The 19,082-nt window shown below is 37.4% G+C and overlaps 1 protein-coding gene across 12 annotated transcripts in view; it reads right to left on the reverse strand.

Moving 5' to 3' along the window:
* The window catches only part of UTRN (utrophin), a 500,526-nt gene that overhangs the window by 369,392 nt on the left and 112,052 nt on the right, over positions 1-19,082 (reverse strand). For 11 of the 12 annotated variants that reach the window (XM_027601866.2, XM_027601862.2, XM_027601867.2 and 8 more), the window contains 10 exons: positions 15,241-15,333; positions 13,720-13,797; positions 13,280-13,372; positions 10,974-11,146; positions 8,325-8,440; positions 7,483-7,643; positions 3,418-3,621; positions 2,311-2,492; positions 1,434-1,584; positions 183-302 (listed from right to left, as the gene is read on the reverse strand). In XM_027601866.2, the coding sequence (XP_027457667.2) occupies positions 183-302; positions 1,434-1,584; positions 2,311-2,492; positions 3,418-3,621; positions 7,483-7,643; positions 8,325-8,440; positions 10,974-11,146; positions 13,280-13,372; positions 13,720-13,797; positions 15,241-15,333 (1,371 nt within the window). Of the gene's footprint in view, positions 1-182; positions 303-1,433; positions 1,585-2,310; positions 2,493-3,417; positions 3,622-7,482; positions 7,644-8,324; positions 8,441-10,973; positions 11,147-13,279; positions 13,373-13,719; positions 13,798-15,240; positions 15,334-19,082 lie in introns of those variants that run through there. The other variant, XM_027601870.2, reaches the window with a different exon arrangement.

The following is a 19,082-nucleotide window of genomic DNA, read 5'->3' on the forward strand; positions in this document are numbered from 1 at the left end:
AGGAAAGATACCAAGGTATTCCTGTAAACCCACAAGCTGGGGGACCCCAACTACGAAGTCCAAACTAAAGATTAGAGTACTCCTCTAAATGAACAGTGAGACAGGACCTGAACAACAGGGGTGCCAAATCAGGGTTTCAGACCACAGGGTCCTTGCAAGTAGCCCATCTCCAGGGTCCATACCTGTAACTGATCTTCGAGAAGAGCAGTGGTGCTCTCACCACTGTTTTCATCAACAATCACCACCATGTGCGTCAGTGAATTTACCTTCACCTGTTCAGCCTCAAGATCATTTTGCAAACACTAGGGAAAAAATGAAGATAACACCATTATGTCTACTCTATTCACATTTACCTATTTAAAATCCACTCACTGTCAATAGTAATTAAGGACACTTAATGAGGCATCGTGTTTAAATGTCCCAACATTACCCTAAGTGTTCTACTAATGAAACAAGCCCCTTATACATTTTTACATTTCATTATGAACCAAAGCAGGTTGAAAATATCATCACCCTTATTTACAAGTGCTGGCCAAAAAAAAAAAAGTGGAATAGATGGCTTGAGTGAATATAATAGAAATTAAGATAAGAACATAGACTTTGTAAGACAAAAAAAATACACAGAGTCAGATCATTTTAGTGAAGCATAACGTAAGGTGAGAGGTAAGTAGGATGGTATTTGGAAGTCAGAAGCCATTCAGATTCGCTGCCCAGGCAAGCAATGCAGGATATACGGATACCTTCCATTCTCCCCTCTTCCATGGGAAGAGCATGACAGGCCATAAGATTTTTGTACATAGATAATTTATTTAAATGCTACCAACAGTGTTGTTAAATGCCTCTTGAGCTGTGTTTAATGTATCCCTAAGATTTTATTTATCAGTTATCTAGATATTCCACTGAAAAATAAAATTCTTCAAACAATTTGCAGAGAGGCTATTTTACTCTTCCTTTCCTTGACTATGAAAAGTTATCTTGTAATTTGTGGCCAAATTATATTGTCTACCAAATTTCAATTCCTCGTCTAGTGCCTGATACTCTCCTCTATCACAGAGGAAACAGCTTTCGGTAAAGATTAGGTACAGATAAATCTGAGGGTTTGCCTCTTTCCCCATACCCTGTGTTAATGCCAATACACTAGGGTCCTTAGCCACTTATGGGTCCAAAACAAAAACCCAGGAGAGCCTTATGAACACTAAGTACTTTCATAAGAAAACTACACGTACTTATGTAAAATTTCACCTGCACTGTCATCCAGGGCTTAGAAAAGCCACACCCCCAGGAACTCTACCCTATCAGACACCGAAGAAAAGAGAACACTGAAGAAGTGTCCCCTCTCTGCGCGAATGACAGAAGCTATCAGCCCCTGAGAAAGCTGAAGTGCTGCCTTTTCATATTTGATAAGATATACAAGAAATATGAGCCAGATTTACTTTATGATCTTCTAGCAGCTTTTGTAGGGATTTTAAATCGTCATCCAGGGGGCGAGTTTCCATCTTTTGGATGCGTTCCTCTGTGAGCGTTAACCAGGTGGAGAGCTGCTCCAACTGTCTCTTTTGCAGTTCCATCAACACATCATGCAGCCTGTCGGGGACAAACTCACATCAACCCCACTGCTTTTTCCCTTTGCAAAGGCAAACCCATGCTCCAGGCACCAAAGAAATGGGGCAAGGGAATGCAGTCTTGTCTAACCATTCAAAGTACCATTCAGTCTTTAAATATAGAAACAAGCAAAAAAAAACAAAAAAAAACTTTTGCTTTCTTCCTAAATGGAGTCAATTAAATGGAGTCAAAGGATGCAAATCACAGCCCCCTCTATTCATATCCAAATCATTGTTTCTTCAATCCGGAATTCCTGCTTATTAAATAGGTGGAAATTGCAATGGAATGCAGCTTGCTCCTTAATACACAATACATGAAATTAAATGAACCCTGGGGAGGGGGAGGGGAAACTGCTCTAAAAAAAAAGTTACAAGATGGAATTCTAGATAAATACTACATAGTCCTGTCTTCAGATAGAGTTCATGGTTAGCCGATTTTAATACTGTGAAGAGATAACTGTCCATATGAAATGTCTTCTCCTTTTCTGTTAATTTCTGTATTCCAACATTTACCTTCTCATTCGGTTAACATATCAAAGAGGAAACGAAGATCACACAAAATTCCAACAACATTACAAAAAGAAAAGTGCAAATTTTACAAGGCAAGTTCTGAAATTATCTTGTCTTCACAGACACGCAGGCTTTAACTGAGCCTAACTGGGCAATACAGTCGATGGAATAAAGGGTTAATTTCTTTGCTTCCACTCACCGGGACTGTCTGTCCATACTATCCACCCTAAGTGCCTCCCATCTAGCATTTAGCAGGGTCATTTGTTCCTGAATCTCAAACTCCTCTTCATCTGACAGAGTTCCTTGTGTTATCAGCTGGTTTCCTGCCTGCAGGACACTCCCCACACTGCTCTGGTGTGCTGTCAGCTCCATCATAAAAGCCTAGAAAGGTACATCATTTTGATTTGTGAGCTGCTCATTGAAGAAAAAAAAATCTTAATTAAATTGTTAATGCCTAATATCAGTGCTGCAGAAAAAAGTAGCCATGTAGAGTATAAATAAAGTAGACTTTGATCCAATTGCTTAAGCGCTGAATATAGGAACTAAGCAGCTGGCCTAAGTAAAAAGGGGAACAGATCAAAGAGGGCAATGTTATATCTGATAGTAACAGCTATTTTTAAATAAATGCTGATTACGCTACTGATTGTGAACATGGAATTATGAGAAAATAGAGTAAATAAAACACCATGCTCACCCAAGAGGAACTGCTTAAGGAATATTACCATTTCTATTATTTTCAAATCAAAATAGCAAATAAAACCTGTCAATTAATATACCAACACACCAAAAAAAAAATATTTAATCAAAGGAAATCTCCATATAATCAAATCATTACACTACGAAATATATATATTCTCAAAACAAGAGGAAATTTGCATTATTTAAAATTATACAGGAACACCAGATATAACATTTGCTTAATTATCCAATAAATGAAAAGAGTCACTTTCTAGGGAGTACTCAAAACCTAAAGATCTGGTGTATTGATTAGCCATGCTGTGTTTTAATTATAACAATATAACCATAACTTCAGAAACAAGCAGTACTACCCATTAATTTTTGTCAGTGGCTCCACAGAATATACAAGTCATGATAAGATCAAAATCTGCTATCTAATTCCACTGCACAGTTAATGACCCACACCAATTTTATAACAAAGTCCTATTTAAATATCACAAGTCCTAAAATATGCCATGACCTTTCTGTGGAGAAGTGAATAAACAACACACATCGGGGCAGAGTCCCTGATTAGGGCACCATGACACCACGGTGGATGTCGCCTGCTCATCAGCTACACATTACTTACTTCATGGGTAGCAAACTGGTCTTTGACTTCTTCCACATCATCGGCAATGTCCTCCTGCTCCTGGAAAGTGTCCTCGGCAGAAAGCAACCAGGTTAGCACTTCCTCCAGTGCTATCTGGTAGCTGTCCAGATCCATGTCGACCTCGGGGACATTGCTGGGGGTTTCCGCTCCGGGGCTCTCATGCTCCTCCTCCAGCACTGAGCTCTAGAAAAACAAACCCAAGAAAACACCCACGAGCATCGTGAAAACAAGACAGTGCTCAACAAAGACACGCTGTATCAAGAACCTTAAGGTTCCACCATGGCTTAGGCATTCATCCACTTCTCAGGAGCTGGGCATGGCGCAATGCCATGAACTAGGCAGGTGGCATTTATTAAGTGTGCTAGGAAGGCAAAGAGTCCAAAAGTGGAATGCACTCATGGATTCTGTACTCATGCAAATTCTAATATAGTTGGAGAGAGATAAATAACCCACATGAATCACTTCTGAAAATAAAATGGCTATTAGCAAAGTTATAAATTCCATGGATCCAACAAGGGATGCTATCTGAGTTCACTAAGGGCTAAAACAGGAAAGTTTTACATTTACATTTATGTAAATGTAACGGTGGGCCTTGAAGGATGTATATAATTTAAAGAAAAATAGATAGAGATTGGAACTCTGCTTTGACTCCCAGTTTTACTAAATTGCATTTTGCATTGCATTTTAGACACTGAAACACAGCCACACATCCAGGCTGGTATACCGATGGTATTTTTTGAGGCAACTGCCCTCGAGTTTACTTGCTGGCCTTTTTTTAAGGACCTGTACAATATTATTATCTCAAGTTCTTTCTAAGCAATGGAGTATTGTCTCATATACTTTAAAATCTTATAACCAAATCAACTATCTCTCTCACTCATGGGCTCCTGTTCGGAACAAAACTTCTTTAAAATTTGTGTGCAGCCTGTCTCCACTTTATTACCCCTCATCCACAATTCATACATGTTTCAAACATACAAAAATGTATAGAGAACAATATATGAAATGCTTACGTATTTAGCATCTATAGTTCAATAATATTCCCTTTCACTCCAGTTTGGTTTTGGTCCTCACTACTCACCTCAAAAGGCTTTTGGTCAATGTTGCCAATAAGCTTTCCATTGACAAATTCACTTTTCTACATCATCTTTGGAGTGTCCGTGTAATTAACCAACAAACTAAAACATTTTTTATAATAATGGTGCCAGGACAACACACAATTTAAAATTCTTAACACAGTTTACAAAAATACTGTGACAGCAAGAAACAGTGTGTGCAGGCATGTGTGTGTGTATTGTGTATATGTGGATTTCAGGGAAGACTTCTCTGAAAAAGTCCCATTAAAACAGAAAAGACAGGAAGGCTTGCCATACAAATAGTAGGTGGAGGAGCATTTCATAGACAGGAAGGTACATGAACAAAGTCTTGGGGAAGAAGACAATGTCCACCATGACTACAGTGCAGCGGCCTGAAATGAACTGCAGAGGTAGTCTGGGCCTTGTAAATTAAAAGAGAAGATGAGGCCTTTAATTAGCATGAAGGCTGGAACAGAAAGAAAACACACACCAAAAACATTTTGGCGGAAGAATCAAACAGACCCAGTAAACCATATGCAGGAGTTAAAAAAACGAATCAGGGAGCATGCAGATGAAACACTGGATAATTAAGACACAGATGGTGCCAAAGACAGAGAAGGGAAAATGAGGTAAGTTCTGGACCTAAACTCCTGAAACTGTGGAGACAAAATAACCCTGGATATCATTTAGTACCAAACCTCTAGACTACAATGAGGATATCTGAGCACAAGGACAGTTAGTGACAGCCAAAGTCACTTAGATGGGCCCTACGATCCATGAGGGGTGAAATGGAAGACATTATTTAGCTGCAAATGTTCAGAAGGTAGTAATTGAAACACAAGAGGAGACTTTCAACTGAAAGTTTGATTTACAGAGAAATTCAAGAATTAGTTGCTGACTACCTAATACTCTACAGCATATGTTTATAGGAAGAACCAGAGAGGAAGGCTGGCTATCAGTGTTCCCTGGAAAGTAGAGAGTGGCAAACTCTGTCAAAGAATAGATGATTAAAACTTGACCACCTTTTATTTCTTCAGTTAACTTAATTCAGCCTCTATGGCACTAATGAAAGCATGAAAAGGAAGAGGTTAATGTTAATACACTTGCTCTTAAGCAAACAGCAAATGGCTTCTCTAATTCTTATCATGTAATCCTGAGCACTAAGCAGAAATGATTATTTTATCTACACATCATGAAAGGCAAATGAAATTTCCTTCCTTTTAAAGAATGGCTTTAACTGTACGAAGGAAAATATACCATCTTTTAACAAAAGGAACCCGATCCAATACAGAAATGACTTTAAAACCAAAAGGCAACCTCAGAAGAGAATCTGAGCCAATTAGCAGGGAATCGTTAATGAAGGATAGCTATGCTACTCGAAACAAATGCTTCTCAGCATTCTTTTCAGTCAGTCATAAAACATTAGGGCTTTTCCTAAATATCACTTGATTTTCAAAAGTACTAAAGAGCCCTGGGTTCAGAATCTGTCCCATCTCTTGCCCTCTTTCCTTCAATAAGTTATTTTCTTTTTCTGTAAATCATGCTATTTTTTGAAATGGAGAATATCAAAGGACTGGTACCTATTACCCAAAGAAAATCTGAAATAATAAGTAAGTTCTCTTAGCCCTGGAGAATGAAAAACAAGTGTTATGCCAACTCAAGACCATTGTCATTATATGAGAATTAACTAACATTTTTTTTAAAAAGGAACTTCTTGAAAGAAGATAAATGGCAATGCCAAAACAAATTTAGAAGGAAAAGTTACAGTGCTGACAGCTGCTGCATATTGAATGTCTATCAAGATCACTGTGGGTGCTTTTTTAAGTGGGTGGTTTTATCCAGATTTTTCCGCTAAAACTGTGGTTGAAAAGGTAAGTAAGCAACTCAAAACAAATAGTAACAGGAATGAACTTTGAACTTCCAAGCCCATGCTTTCTGCCTCTCTAAAATGTATTTCTTATCATTTTGAAATCCATGTATATCCCTTGGTTGCTGAGTTGGCTAACATGTTGGACCAAATGACTTCTGGAAAAGGTCTCCTCTAACTGTTAAGATTCTCTCATTTTATGAATTAAGAGAACTGGTTAGACTAAAGCAGAATAAGAAAATACGGATTGATTCAAGATAGGATAATTCAGGAAGAAAAAATATCTCCCTCAAAATATACATTTATAGCCTGGTGAATAAAATCACTGGAAGCGGGTGCCTAGGTGGCTCAGTTGATTAAGCGACTGCCTTCGGCTCAGGTCATGATCCCGGAGTCCTGGGATCGAGTCCCACATCGGGCTCCCGGCTCGGCGGGGAGCCTGCTTCTCCCTCTCACCCTCTTCCCTCTCATGCTGTTTCTCTCTCTCTCGCTCTCTAATAAATAAATAAAATCTTTAAAAAAATAAATAAAAAAAATAAAATAAAATAAAATAAAATAAAATCACTAGAAGCCCTTAAATGAAAAACTCACCTAATAGCCTATTGTCAATTACTTCTCCTAAATGAAAGGGGAAATAAAGCTTATATTTTGATAGCCCTTGTGAGAATATGATTAAAAACTTTTTTTCAGTAGCAAAAAAAAAAGAAACAAAGATTAGTACTTAGAACAAACTAGGCTGATATGGGAAAACCATCTTCAGCACATGACAACAAAGATAAAATGAACAGACGATGGGAAAATGTAGGTTCTTAAGCCTATCATGCAGCAGCATGCTCACAGCCCTGGACTCTAACTCCAGCCTTATTGTGTGAAATAATGTATGTTCCTTCTCAATAAAATCAGTTGAGCTACGGTTTTCCATTACATGCAGGTGACGTATGAGAGCGTGCTAACTGATAAACTGAACCTCTTATGCCTATGTAAGCTGAGAACCCAAGATGTTCTCAGTCAAGAAAAGAATCCTCTGAAAGTGTTTTAATCTAGTACATAAGAGAAAACAAATATGGCAAGTCAAACTTTTTAATAAAAGTTGACCTGTACCTGTAAACTAATCTCTCCTTCTTCACATTCTTTCTTATATTTCCTTGGGAGTGTCTCTACTTCACGGATGGCATCTAGAGTGACTTGCTGAGGAAGCACCTCAAACAGAGATGTTAAATACATAATTATGGATTTCTTGTCAGGAAGCTGAACAGCAACATCTAAAAGTGGAAGAAAATAAGAAGCAGCTTAAATTAGATGTCCAAAATATGTGAACTGCTCAATATTAGCTATAAAATAACTACCGTTAGTACCCATAAACAATACTAGTATATAATATTTGTAATACCAGAGCTCAGTAAATTTCTAGTTCGTATAATGAGAGATGAGACAAAAGCAAAGAAGATTATTTTTTTTGTTCAGTAACCTATTTCTTAAAAATCTTCCCTAAAAGCTTCCCCAAAATGTTCAGATAAGCTACCATTTAAGAGACACATACTTTATTTATAATATGAAAATAAGTTCAGAATTCAACTCTGCAATATCTGTAACTAAAGTTTTCACATTATATGCAAGAAGACCACATAAAAATGCATTTTAATTAAATAAGCCAAATATTAAATTGTTTCTCTAATAATTATATTTTCCTAAACCTTTAAATCTTGTGGGAGTATCAAGTAACTAACCTCCAATGATGTAATTAAATTTCCCCCCAAAGTATCCTACAAATTAAGTACAATAGTACTAATAACTAGTCTGCAATGAAATGGCTTGCACCATACTTCAAAAGAAAAAACAATCCACGATTCTAACTCTTTCTAAAAAGGAAAAAAAAAAACTATTTTTCAAGTATTCAAAATTGTATAGCAAAATCAAGGTTGAAATTAAACACTGAACCATACCTTCAGGATCTAACAGCTTTTCAATTCCCAAATAAGTTTGAGCTTTGCCAAAGGCATGTTCAAGTCTCTCAATTGGGGACATTTTGACAACTCTATCCCAGCTGAAGAGATCAGGTCTGAAATTACAATGCGAATAAAACTGAATGAAAATGAAATATATGGACAAAAGTAGTCACTGCTACAATTTAACACATTCCAGTTTTAAATTATTTTACTTGAAAATGAAGAAATTTTTATCTTTTATATCCCAAAGGCTTGTCAAATATATATTTTAAAGTAATTCATAATATGAAAACAATAGATAAGACATTCTAAGTTTCGTGTTGGTTAAATATGCCTATTAAAATCTGTGAAGTAACCACGAAAAGATTAGAAATGGTATATAGTTATTTCCCAAATAGTAAAGGAAAAAAAGGGAAGAACCTATCCATATAAGACAACAAAGAAAAAAGATACAGAAAAGTTAAAAGAAATGAGAAGCTTATAACAAGAGGTAAAAAGGAACCTAAATACATCAATTATCACAATCAATGTTAATGGGCTAAATTCTCCAACTGAAAGACCAAGATTAGCAGAATAGAAAATCCAGCTTTGATCTGCTCATGGGATACTACTGCAACAAAACCCTGAGAGAACTTTTCATCAATCATCTCCCTCCATACTACTATTGTCTAGTATTTCCTTTCTATCTCAATTTTCTTTTAATCCAGCAAATTGGACATTATTGTTGCTCTGACTTACCCAAAAGTTGATCATTTTCTTTGTACTCTATCTGTTCTTGCATCTTAGACCCACTTAATTTCTGGGCTTTGCCTGCCCCACTTCCATACCCAGTTCCTCCTCTGACTTCGTCTCCTATTACTCCTCCTATTCATGCCACTGCACCCACTGACTTCCCAAATGCTAGGTCCCTCCTCCCCTCTTGCCTGATATATTTTCCTTCAGCATGTTTACCATTTCTAAATGCTATATGACCTACATTATCATTTTTTAAATTGTCTTCCGCCTTCTATTTGAAAGGACCAGGATTTTTGCTTGTTTTGTTCTCCGCTATACACCCTATACCTAGCATGTAGAAGGCAGTCCACACATACTTGCTAAATCGATTAAGCAATCATTGGGAGAAAGCTTTGGCCAAAATTCAAGTTCTTTGATAACATCTCTAAACCAGCTAGGAAGAGAGCCCAATCCTCTTTAAACTGATAAAGAAGTGAAAGACACTTGGGTGTGGGAGTTCTTCAACTAGATAAAAAGTATATGAAAAGAGCTACAGCAGATACCAATCTTGTGGTAAAATACTGAAACTACTCCCTTCATTATGTAGAACAAAACATTCTGCTCACTATCACTTATTCAAATCAATATTGTTGAAGGACAAGGCACAAATGAGGGGGGAAGAGAAGAAAAGAGGAGAGAAGAAACTATTATGATTCATGGATAGTCAAAAAAAAAAAAAAAACACCCTACAGAAACACGCAATTGCAGAAACATTTTTGTAAAATTTGTAAAAATTTAACAAGTTTCCAGATCTAAGATGTAGAAAAGTCAATTGCATTTTTTACATATCAGCAAAAAACATATAGAAAATAGAATTTGAAACAACAAATCATTTACAATAGCAATAAAACATACAATAAAATTTTGCCTTTCACATTTAAATCCTTGACGCATCTGGAGTTATTTTTTTTTTTTTTAAGATTTTATTCACTCACTGACAGAGAGGACACAGCGAGAGAGGGAACACAAGCAGGGGGAGTAGGAGAGGGAGAAGCAGGCTTCCCTGCAGAGCGCGAAGCACAGAGCCCAATGTGAGGCTCGATCCCAGGACCCCCGGGATCACGACTTGAGCTGAAGGCAGACGCTTAACGACTGAACCACCCAGGTGCCCTGGAGTTACTTTTGGGTATGGTGAGGTAAAGATCCAATTTACTTATTCACATGTGGGTAACCAGTTGTCCCATACTATCCATTCATCTGCTCATCTGCAACATCAGCTCAGGTGTATACCAGGATGGAGCTATTTCTGAGTTCTTTATTCTGTTAGGCTGAACTATATGAAACTGCCATTCTTATATGTCAAAACAGTCAAATCTTTGCAATTTCACATTTTTCAGACCATTATTATATTCACGTATTTATTTATAGTACTATATATATAGTCTTAATAAATATAGCTTCATAACTAATTTTACTTCTGTTTGGGAGGTACTTCAACCTAGTTCTTCTTCAGGAGTGTACTGGCTCTCCTTGGGCCTTTAGTCTTTTATATAATTACACATTTTATGAAAAAAATCCATTGTCTTTATTTAATTGAGATTGCATTGAATTTACAGAGGTTTCCTTTCAGTAGGAGAATGAAAACTTAACACAATTCATCGTATATATTACTGGTTAGTGCTGAATGAGTGGAACTGAACTATGTGAATTATTTTACATTTTTCAAACTTATAAATATGTAGAAGAAACCAAGGACATTGCACCATGGCATTTGAGTCCTACGGAAATGAAGACTGATGTTTCTTAATGCTTAAGCATGTGCAGAGAGGAGAGTGGTGGTAGGGGGAAGGGGCTTTAGTGGGGATAGTCAGGGAGAGAGAGAGAAGAGATACAAATCTGTAAGGCCCACATCTAAGCAGGGTCATATCTCACTTGTGTTGGTGGAGCACGGCATTAAAGGCAAGTCCATCTGTCCAGCTGGTGGTGAAGTTGAGGACATTGACCTGGCTGTACGGCCTAGTAGACTGGCGCACCCAGCTCAGTAGGATCTTCTCACTATTTGTCTGTTGCAGGTCTGACATGACATCTTTCATGACGTCTTTTACCTGTTCAAAAAAACCATGCTGCCTATAACTTAAAATAGTTGCTAGAATCAAGTCCTTGAATAAGGAATATTACATTAATTAACCATCATGGATCAGGTAATTGGTACTCATTTTATCTCAAAATTTTCCCTTAAACACTGGAAAGATAAATATGCTTTTAACAGTAATCATTTTACAGTACTAGGATTTAGAAGTAATTTTTTACCTCACCTTTCTGCATTATGGTATTTTCTACATCTTAGCAATATTTATATTAGGTTTGGTGACAGTGAACATTGCTTTCATATCCACAAAGTAATATTTTAATACTATACACTTAGCAAACACCTTTTTATAAGAGGAATACAATTTTTATTTTCTACAAAAACAAGAAAGGAAGAACTTTTGACTAACCACAAAATCAAAGAATGAAGTACATTTCATGATGGTAATAACAATTATAATATAGAACTATTATTTTATATTATTCTAAAGTAGTACATATAAGGGAAGTGTTCAAAGAATGATGTGGACATATGAAAAGGACACAAGAGCCAACTTAAGGGGGCTTGCTCGCAAAATAAATTGTGACAGTGAAAGATTACTGACCTATCAAATAAGTAAAAATCCATGAGTGAACAGTGATATATAAATGAATGGATGGATGAATAGGTAGATAGATAAACAAAAGACAAGGGAAAGCTCTTCCTTACAATTAGAAAGACAACAAATAAATGTAGAAGGAACAATGAAATTGGAAAATCACTATTTGCCAAGCATCACAATAACTGATCAGGTAAGAACTATGAATGGATCTTAAAACTGATGGAAAAATAGTTTAATAAGTAGCTGAATATTTACAGTCTCAAAGTATAGCCCCACAAGCTACTCTTTAATAACAAAGGGCAGTCACATTGCAGGGGAGACACCTTAACCCAAACAATAAAAGTTTATACTGCCAGAAAAAAACCTAACGGAAAGCACGTGCTTCCTGATATGGTATACTAAGAACTCAACGTCACTTCTGTGCCCCTGTGGCAAAAAATGAATAACCTGAATCTAATCATGAGAAAATACCAGCCAAACCCACATGGAGGGACATTCTACAAAGTAACTGTCCAGTATTTTTCAAAAAGGTTAATATCATGAAATACAAAGAAGGACTCAAAAAACTATTCCAGATTAAAGAGGACTAAAGAGATGTGACAAATAAATGTAATGCATGATTTTGTATTTTCTTTTTCTTTTATAAAGGCTATTACTGGGGCAATTGACAAAATCTCCATAAGATGTATAGATTACATAACTGTATTATTTTTATATTATCTTCTTGATTTTAATAATTGTATATTATTTTAGTGTATAATTACCATATGTTTAACAATATTAGCACTAGCACTATATTATATATTGTACATGTATATTATGATATTAACATTATATTCTAGTTATATAAGAGAATTCCTTGCTTTTAGGAAAAAGGTTTGTTTTTACAAAATACACACTGAATTATTTAGGCAAAGAGAAACAGAGAGAGAAAACAGAGAAATACAGATAATAACTGTCAGCATTTGGGTGACCTGAGTGAAAGGTATCCAGGAATTCTTTAAGCTGTTTTTCCAACTTTTTCTATAAATCTGAAATTATGTCAACTTTTTAAATTTAATATTTTTTAAAAGATACCTTTTTTTCCTATGCCAGGAGAATACAGCTGTTTGTCAGACTCTTTCATTCCAAATTACTATGAGTTGAATTGTGTCCCCCCAAAATTCTTGAAGTCCTAACCGCCACTACCGGCTAATGTGAATGTATTTGGAAATAGGATCTCTAATGAAGGTAAAATGAGATCATATGGGTGGGCCCTAACCCATTAAGACTAGAAGAGGAGATCAGGACAAAGACACACACATAGAGGGAATACCATGAGGATACAGGAAGAAGGCCGTGATCCACAAGCCAAGCAGAGAGGCCTCAAAAGAAACCAACCTTGCTAACACATTGATCTCAGATTTCTAGCCTCCAGAACTCTGAGAAAATAGATTTCTCTCGTTGAAGCCACACAGGTTGTGGTACTTGTGATGGCAGCCCTAAGGAACTAACACACAAATGATACATTTTCAATTTCTATTAAGAAGTGATTGAAAATTTCCCCACCTGCCAGTGCAAAATGATGCTCCAAAGTAATCCCAAAGTCAGTTTGTGATTTCCATCTACAATGTCAGTTCCTCCTATATTCACTAAATCCACCTATTAAGAAAAAAACAAAAACAAACAAAAAAACTCTCTTATGACAATTTTGCCACAGAAGCCAAGACTTTTGTTTTAGCACCTTTGGACAGCAATATATGTGAATGATAAGAAATTTCAGAATCAGCTATACCTAAATCTCAAAAATGTATTATTTATACAATAGATCAATAAAGTAATCAGAAAAAGCATGACTATTCCCTCACTCACAGAAAAGGTTCAATACTTGTTATGAGAAAAATGTTTCCAAAAATCAGCTGATGACAACGCACAGAGCAGGTGGCTGGTCTGACAATAAATAATCCTGATGGCACCAAAAAACCCCAAAAGTCACACTGCAAACTTACATTGTTCTGATGTAAAACCTGCAGCACTCTGTTGACATTATTTAAAGCATGGACCCTTGTGGAGCCACGTTCCTTTGGCTAGAAAACAAAACATGACATTGAATGAGACAGACTCTCCACATTGCCAATGATACTGAGGTATACAGAGAAGCTCAGCATGCAGAACCTCTCTCTGCCAGGAGCTCGGGCTGGCTTCTCAGGCCACCACGGAAGTTAGTGGTGACAGAATGCAAATTACCCCATGAACATCTTGAGATAGGAGGTCCCTTATTTGCCTGAACACTAGCATTCAAAAAATACAAAGCCTGTCTGATCCTACCCCCACAGATTATGACTTAATGATTCTGGGGTGTAGCAGGGGTTTCGAATTTCTAAAAAATTTCCCTGGTGATTCCAATGTGCAGGTCTGTTTGGTAACCAATGCTTCTGGGACAAAGTTTCTTTTATCTAAACGGGGCTGAACACAGGAAGACTGAGAAGTCATGTCACCTTCACACTGCACCAGTGTGCACAGAGCTGGGAGGATTCAGAGGCAGTATCCCAGGTTCCAGGTAGCATTACAAGGGCCCACTGGGAAGGCAGGAATAGCCATCTGGGGCAAGGTGATCTGGGAGGCTTCTTTCTGCCTCACTGACCAGGGAGTCTTAATCTGAGAGAGGGATCAGCCTCTCCAATAGGTACCTTACCCACCATCTGGAAGGGAAAAGGCAGAGTACAACACCTCACGTTTTGGCAAGAAAGGAATTCATCTTCAGGAGCGCATTTCCCTATCCCTTTCATAGTAATTCTACCTCTAGTGTTAAAGTTTGTACCCACAAAATGCATCCTCTTCATTAGCAGAGTCATTTCTGTGTGAGTATAACATGTAAAGTAATAGAGTTGGGTTTGATGAAGAAACAAAGATAATACTGAAAAACTGAGTAAAATTAAATGCCATCGCTTTTAACAACTCTTTAAGATATTTATTAAATAACATTTAAATGTGTTTTCTACAACTAACATCTTCTAAAAAACAAAAAATGTGTTTTCTTTTTTTTTCTAAAGATTTTATTTATTTGACAGAGAGAGACAGCAAGAGAGGGAACACAAGCAGGGGGAGTGGGAGAGGGAGAAGCAGGCTTCCTGCCAAGCAGGGAGCCCGATGCGGGGCTCGGTCCCAGGACCCCGGGACCATGACCTGAGCCGAAGGCAGATGCTTAACGACTGAGCCACCCAGGCGCCCCCCAAAAATGTGTTTTCTACTATTCAAAACATTATGCCCTCTTTCCATAGCCATTCTTCTTTTGTAATTCTCTCCTGGGCTCCCTGAGAGTAATAAATATAATATATAATCTTATCTCTAATAAAAATAGAACCCTCAACAAAGCCTCAATAATGCTGTATCAAAGATTCATTGAAACACTTTTTTTTTTTAATGTTCCTATTTGGGCCTTGACATTGTAAGTACCCCCAGAGGGTCTTCAAGTCAATAATGATGAGAGACACTCTGTTAGTCTGGTTCTCAAAGATGACTCCTCTCACCAGTGATGTTCCTGTGAGGCCTTCCAGAAGATCCAGGAGCTTCCTCCCATCTTTGAGGTCTGTGAACATATCATTGATGGGTGGTTTTCCACTCTATGAAAGAAAAAGTAAATTATCAGTTTCTTTAGCAGCAGAAATTCCATACATATGTGGCAAATAAATGAATGGTTTCATTTTTTTTCCAATTAAAAGTCTAGATGGGCAGCAGACTATTCAGCTTTGCCTTGTATGGAAAGAAACATAATTACAGAGAACTCTGAAATCCATAACAAATGCTTTAAGCTGAACAATATAAACTGCATTATTTCTTATATAAATTGCATTATTTCTTACAAAGGGCGTAAATAAAGCTATGGGTAATGTCCATATGCCTTGCCTATGGTATATATCCCTGAGAAGGAATGATAAAGAGATGTGCTGAAAAATACAGGAACAGGTCATTTTGTCCACAATTTCAGCTCTCTGGTGTGCACCTATACTTCTAGCTATAATTTCTAAACAATTATGACACTTGGGCTCTGTGTCTAAGTAAGGTACCAATCCAGTATTTCGAATGGCAAAGCTTATAGAATTCCTAAACTTGCATCCCTAATTGATAAATAGCTCCAACTTCCACCAACCAACCATACCCTTGTGTCTGACGCCAGAAAATCCCACCCACCGACAGGCAGATCCTGTATGATCTGATGGCTGTATGCAATAGGAAGATTACTACACAGAAAATCAGGAAGCCTCAGTTTTAATTCCAGTTTGACCATTAACAAACTGGTAAACTTAAATCAACCTCTTAACCCTTCCTCTGCATCACAGGCTAAAAATCCAATAAATAATATTATGTGAAAATGTCTAGACAACTATAAAGCACAATGTAATAAGTGTGACATCATTATGTTGTATCAAATTATTCCCCTTTAATCTGAAATCTCCACAGAGATTAACAGTCCTAGTTCTGTCAATAATAAAGATATTTTATAATTGAATAACTATTTTATCTTTTTCACTTTTTGCTTTAAAAAACATAAACAGGGGCACCTGGGTGGCTCAGTTGGTTGTGTTCGACTCTTGGCTCAGGTCATGATCTCAGGGTCGTGAGATCATGAGATGGAGCCTGCCATCAGGCTCTGCGTTCAGGGGCGTCTGCTTGAGAGAAAATTCTCTCACTCTCCCTCTGCCCACCACCCCCCACCAGCTCACACACATGTGCGTGAACTCTCTCTCTCTCAAAATAAATAGATAAATCTTTAAAGAAATCATACATAAAGTCATATGAAGCACAATTTTACTCTGAGCTTGAAATGGAGGGGGAAGGAAGCCATTCTGAAGTTTCCTAAAACTCAGCATTTTCCATTTTTCCTCCTCTCCTGATATTTACATTTTTAATTAAATGTAAAGTATTGTCAACTAATGAAGACTAGCATGGCTTTTGGATAGTTCACATACTCCAAATGAGGGGAAATATGGTAAAGTTTTCACCACAGAATCAGTAAATAATAATAATAATAATAATAATAATAATAATAATAATAAGCTATGACTTATTTGTGTCTGAAACAAAGCAGTTTTTCTTGTCCCAGCTGCCATTCTGGTGAGCAGTGCTGGTGTCAGGGACACATGGAGTATCTCCATCAATCACAATAACAAACTGATTTGCATGATGTGGGAGATGTGGCCAAAGGGTCCAGAGGGGATACTCCGGGAGGCACAGCAAGGGGGAGCTCCTTGCATGTTAAAGACTTCCTACCAGTCACCTGTAAAAGCAAAGGGAAGAGTGGCCCTCATCATCTGCTACCTCTAACCTTCCTCCTCTCTAAGCCCACCAAAGTACACTTCAGAGAACTAGCCACCAAATAACCAGATTCCTTTTCAGGGAAAGACGAGTAACTCTGCTCTGAGCATGAAGGGACAGGAATATAGGTAAAGCTCATGGGACAGGAATATAGGTAAAGCTCATGGGATATCGAGGGACACCTGGGTGGCCCAGTGGGTTAAGCATCTGCCTTCAGCTCAGGTCATGATCCCAGGGTCCTGGGATGGAGCCCTGCACTAGGCTCCCTGCTCAGCGGGAGAGTCTGCTCCTCCCTCTCCCTCTGACCCTAACCCCCAACCCCCTCGTGCTCTCGTTCTCTCTCACTCTCTCTCTCAAATAAATAAAATCTTTTTTAAACAATAAATTAAATAAATAAATAACAAAGAGGGATACCTAGACATAGAAAGGATCTTTAAAATTACTGATAACATATGATAATTGTCTTTCTCTGAATGACTTATTTCGCTTAGCATAATACCCTCTAGTTCCATCCACATCACTGCAAATGGCAAGATTTCATTTTTGATGGCTGCATAATATTCCATTGTGGTGGTGGTGTGTGTGCACACACACATACTATATCTTTATCATTCATCTGTTGATGGACATCTGAGCTCTTTCCATAGTTTGGCTATTGTGGACATTGCTGCTATAAACATTGGGGTGCAGGTACCCCTTCGGATCCCTACATTTGTATCTTTGGGGTAAATACCCAGCAATTGCTGGGTCATAGAGTAGCTCTATTTTCAACTTTTTGAGGAACCTCCATACTGTTTTCCAGAGTGGCTCACTGGTATGTGGAATTTGAAAAACAAGGCAGAGGATCCTAGGGGAAGGGAGGGAAAAATGAAACAAGACGAAACCAGAGAGGGAGACAAACCATAAGAGACTCTTAATCTCAGGAAACAAACTGAGGGTTGCTGGAGTGGTGGGGGGGGGTGGGAAGGAGGGGTGGCTGGGTGACGGACATTGGTGAGGGTATGTGCTATAGTGAGCGCTGTGAATTGTGTAAGACTGATGAATCATAGACCTATACCCCTGAAACAAATAACACATTATATATTAATAAAAAAATAAAGTATAAAAAATTAATTATTTAATTAAAAAATTACTGATAACAAGTACAGCTAATAATGTCTTCTCAAATCCACTATCCATTTTCAAAAATAAATAAAATAACATAAACCAGCACAATATAAAATAAGGTAAATATAAATATTAGCCCATATGACAATTATGAATGCCCATCAGTGATTTCACTAACAAAAAAGCCTTTCACTGGCCATATAACTCTTAGCAAGTTACTTGGCCCTTCTATATCTATTTGCTCATCTGTTAAAAAAGATGACAGATGTTCAATAAATCATTGATACTATCATTCATAGGAGGAGCATAACTTAGTGTTTCCACTGTCATAAAAGGGCCATAAAATTTCAACAATATCTGGAAGAACGAATAAAACAAAGAAGCACTTCTTCATCCCAGGCAAGAATGTAAAAGCAGATTCTGAACCTGAGTACATGTTAGTGTCAATTCATAGATAAATATCTTCTCAGTCCCAAATTCACCAATAGGATGACCCGTAGGGATACATCCCCTTCCAAAGCCATGAACATGGTAAGACTAGAGCACTGTGCTGTAGGTCTGCACCATGAGACAAGCCATAATTCAACAGCAAACTCACTAGATTCTTCCCTAAACTCCACTGCTGGTCCATGGCAAAGTAGGAGACATTAGGAGTAGCATCAGTTTTTCTAGATGAGACACTCTTTCCCTCTCTCACTTGTCTAGTTCATTGGTATATTGAGCAACAAACCTTGAGAAAAGCTCCCTGTGGAGCATTCTGTTGAAACAAACATGACCCAGACACAGTCCTGTCTTTCTAGAAGTCATTCATACGGTATAACCAATGCCCTTCTTTTCTTTAAAAACGTAAAACAAACAAAACCCTACAGTAACAGCAACACAATTTCTTTATTCTGTCTCCAAATCTCAGATGAATATTGATGGCAATCAGGAAAAAACATGTTTTGTG

The sequence above is a fragment of the Zalophus californianus genome, chromosome 7, assembly GCF_009762305.2.
Source record: "Zalophus californianus isolate mZalCal1 chromosome 7, mZalCal1.pri.v2, whole genome shotgun sequence".
Taxonomy (NCBI): domain Eukaryota; kingdom Metazoa; phylum Chordata; class Mammalia; order Carnivora; family Otariidae; genus Zalophus; species Zalophus californianus.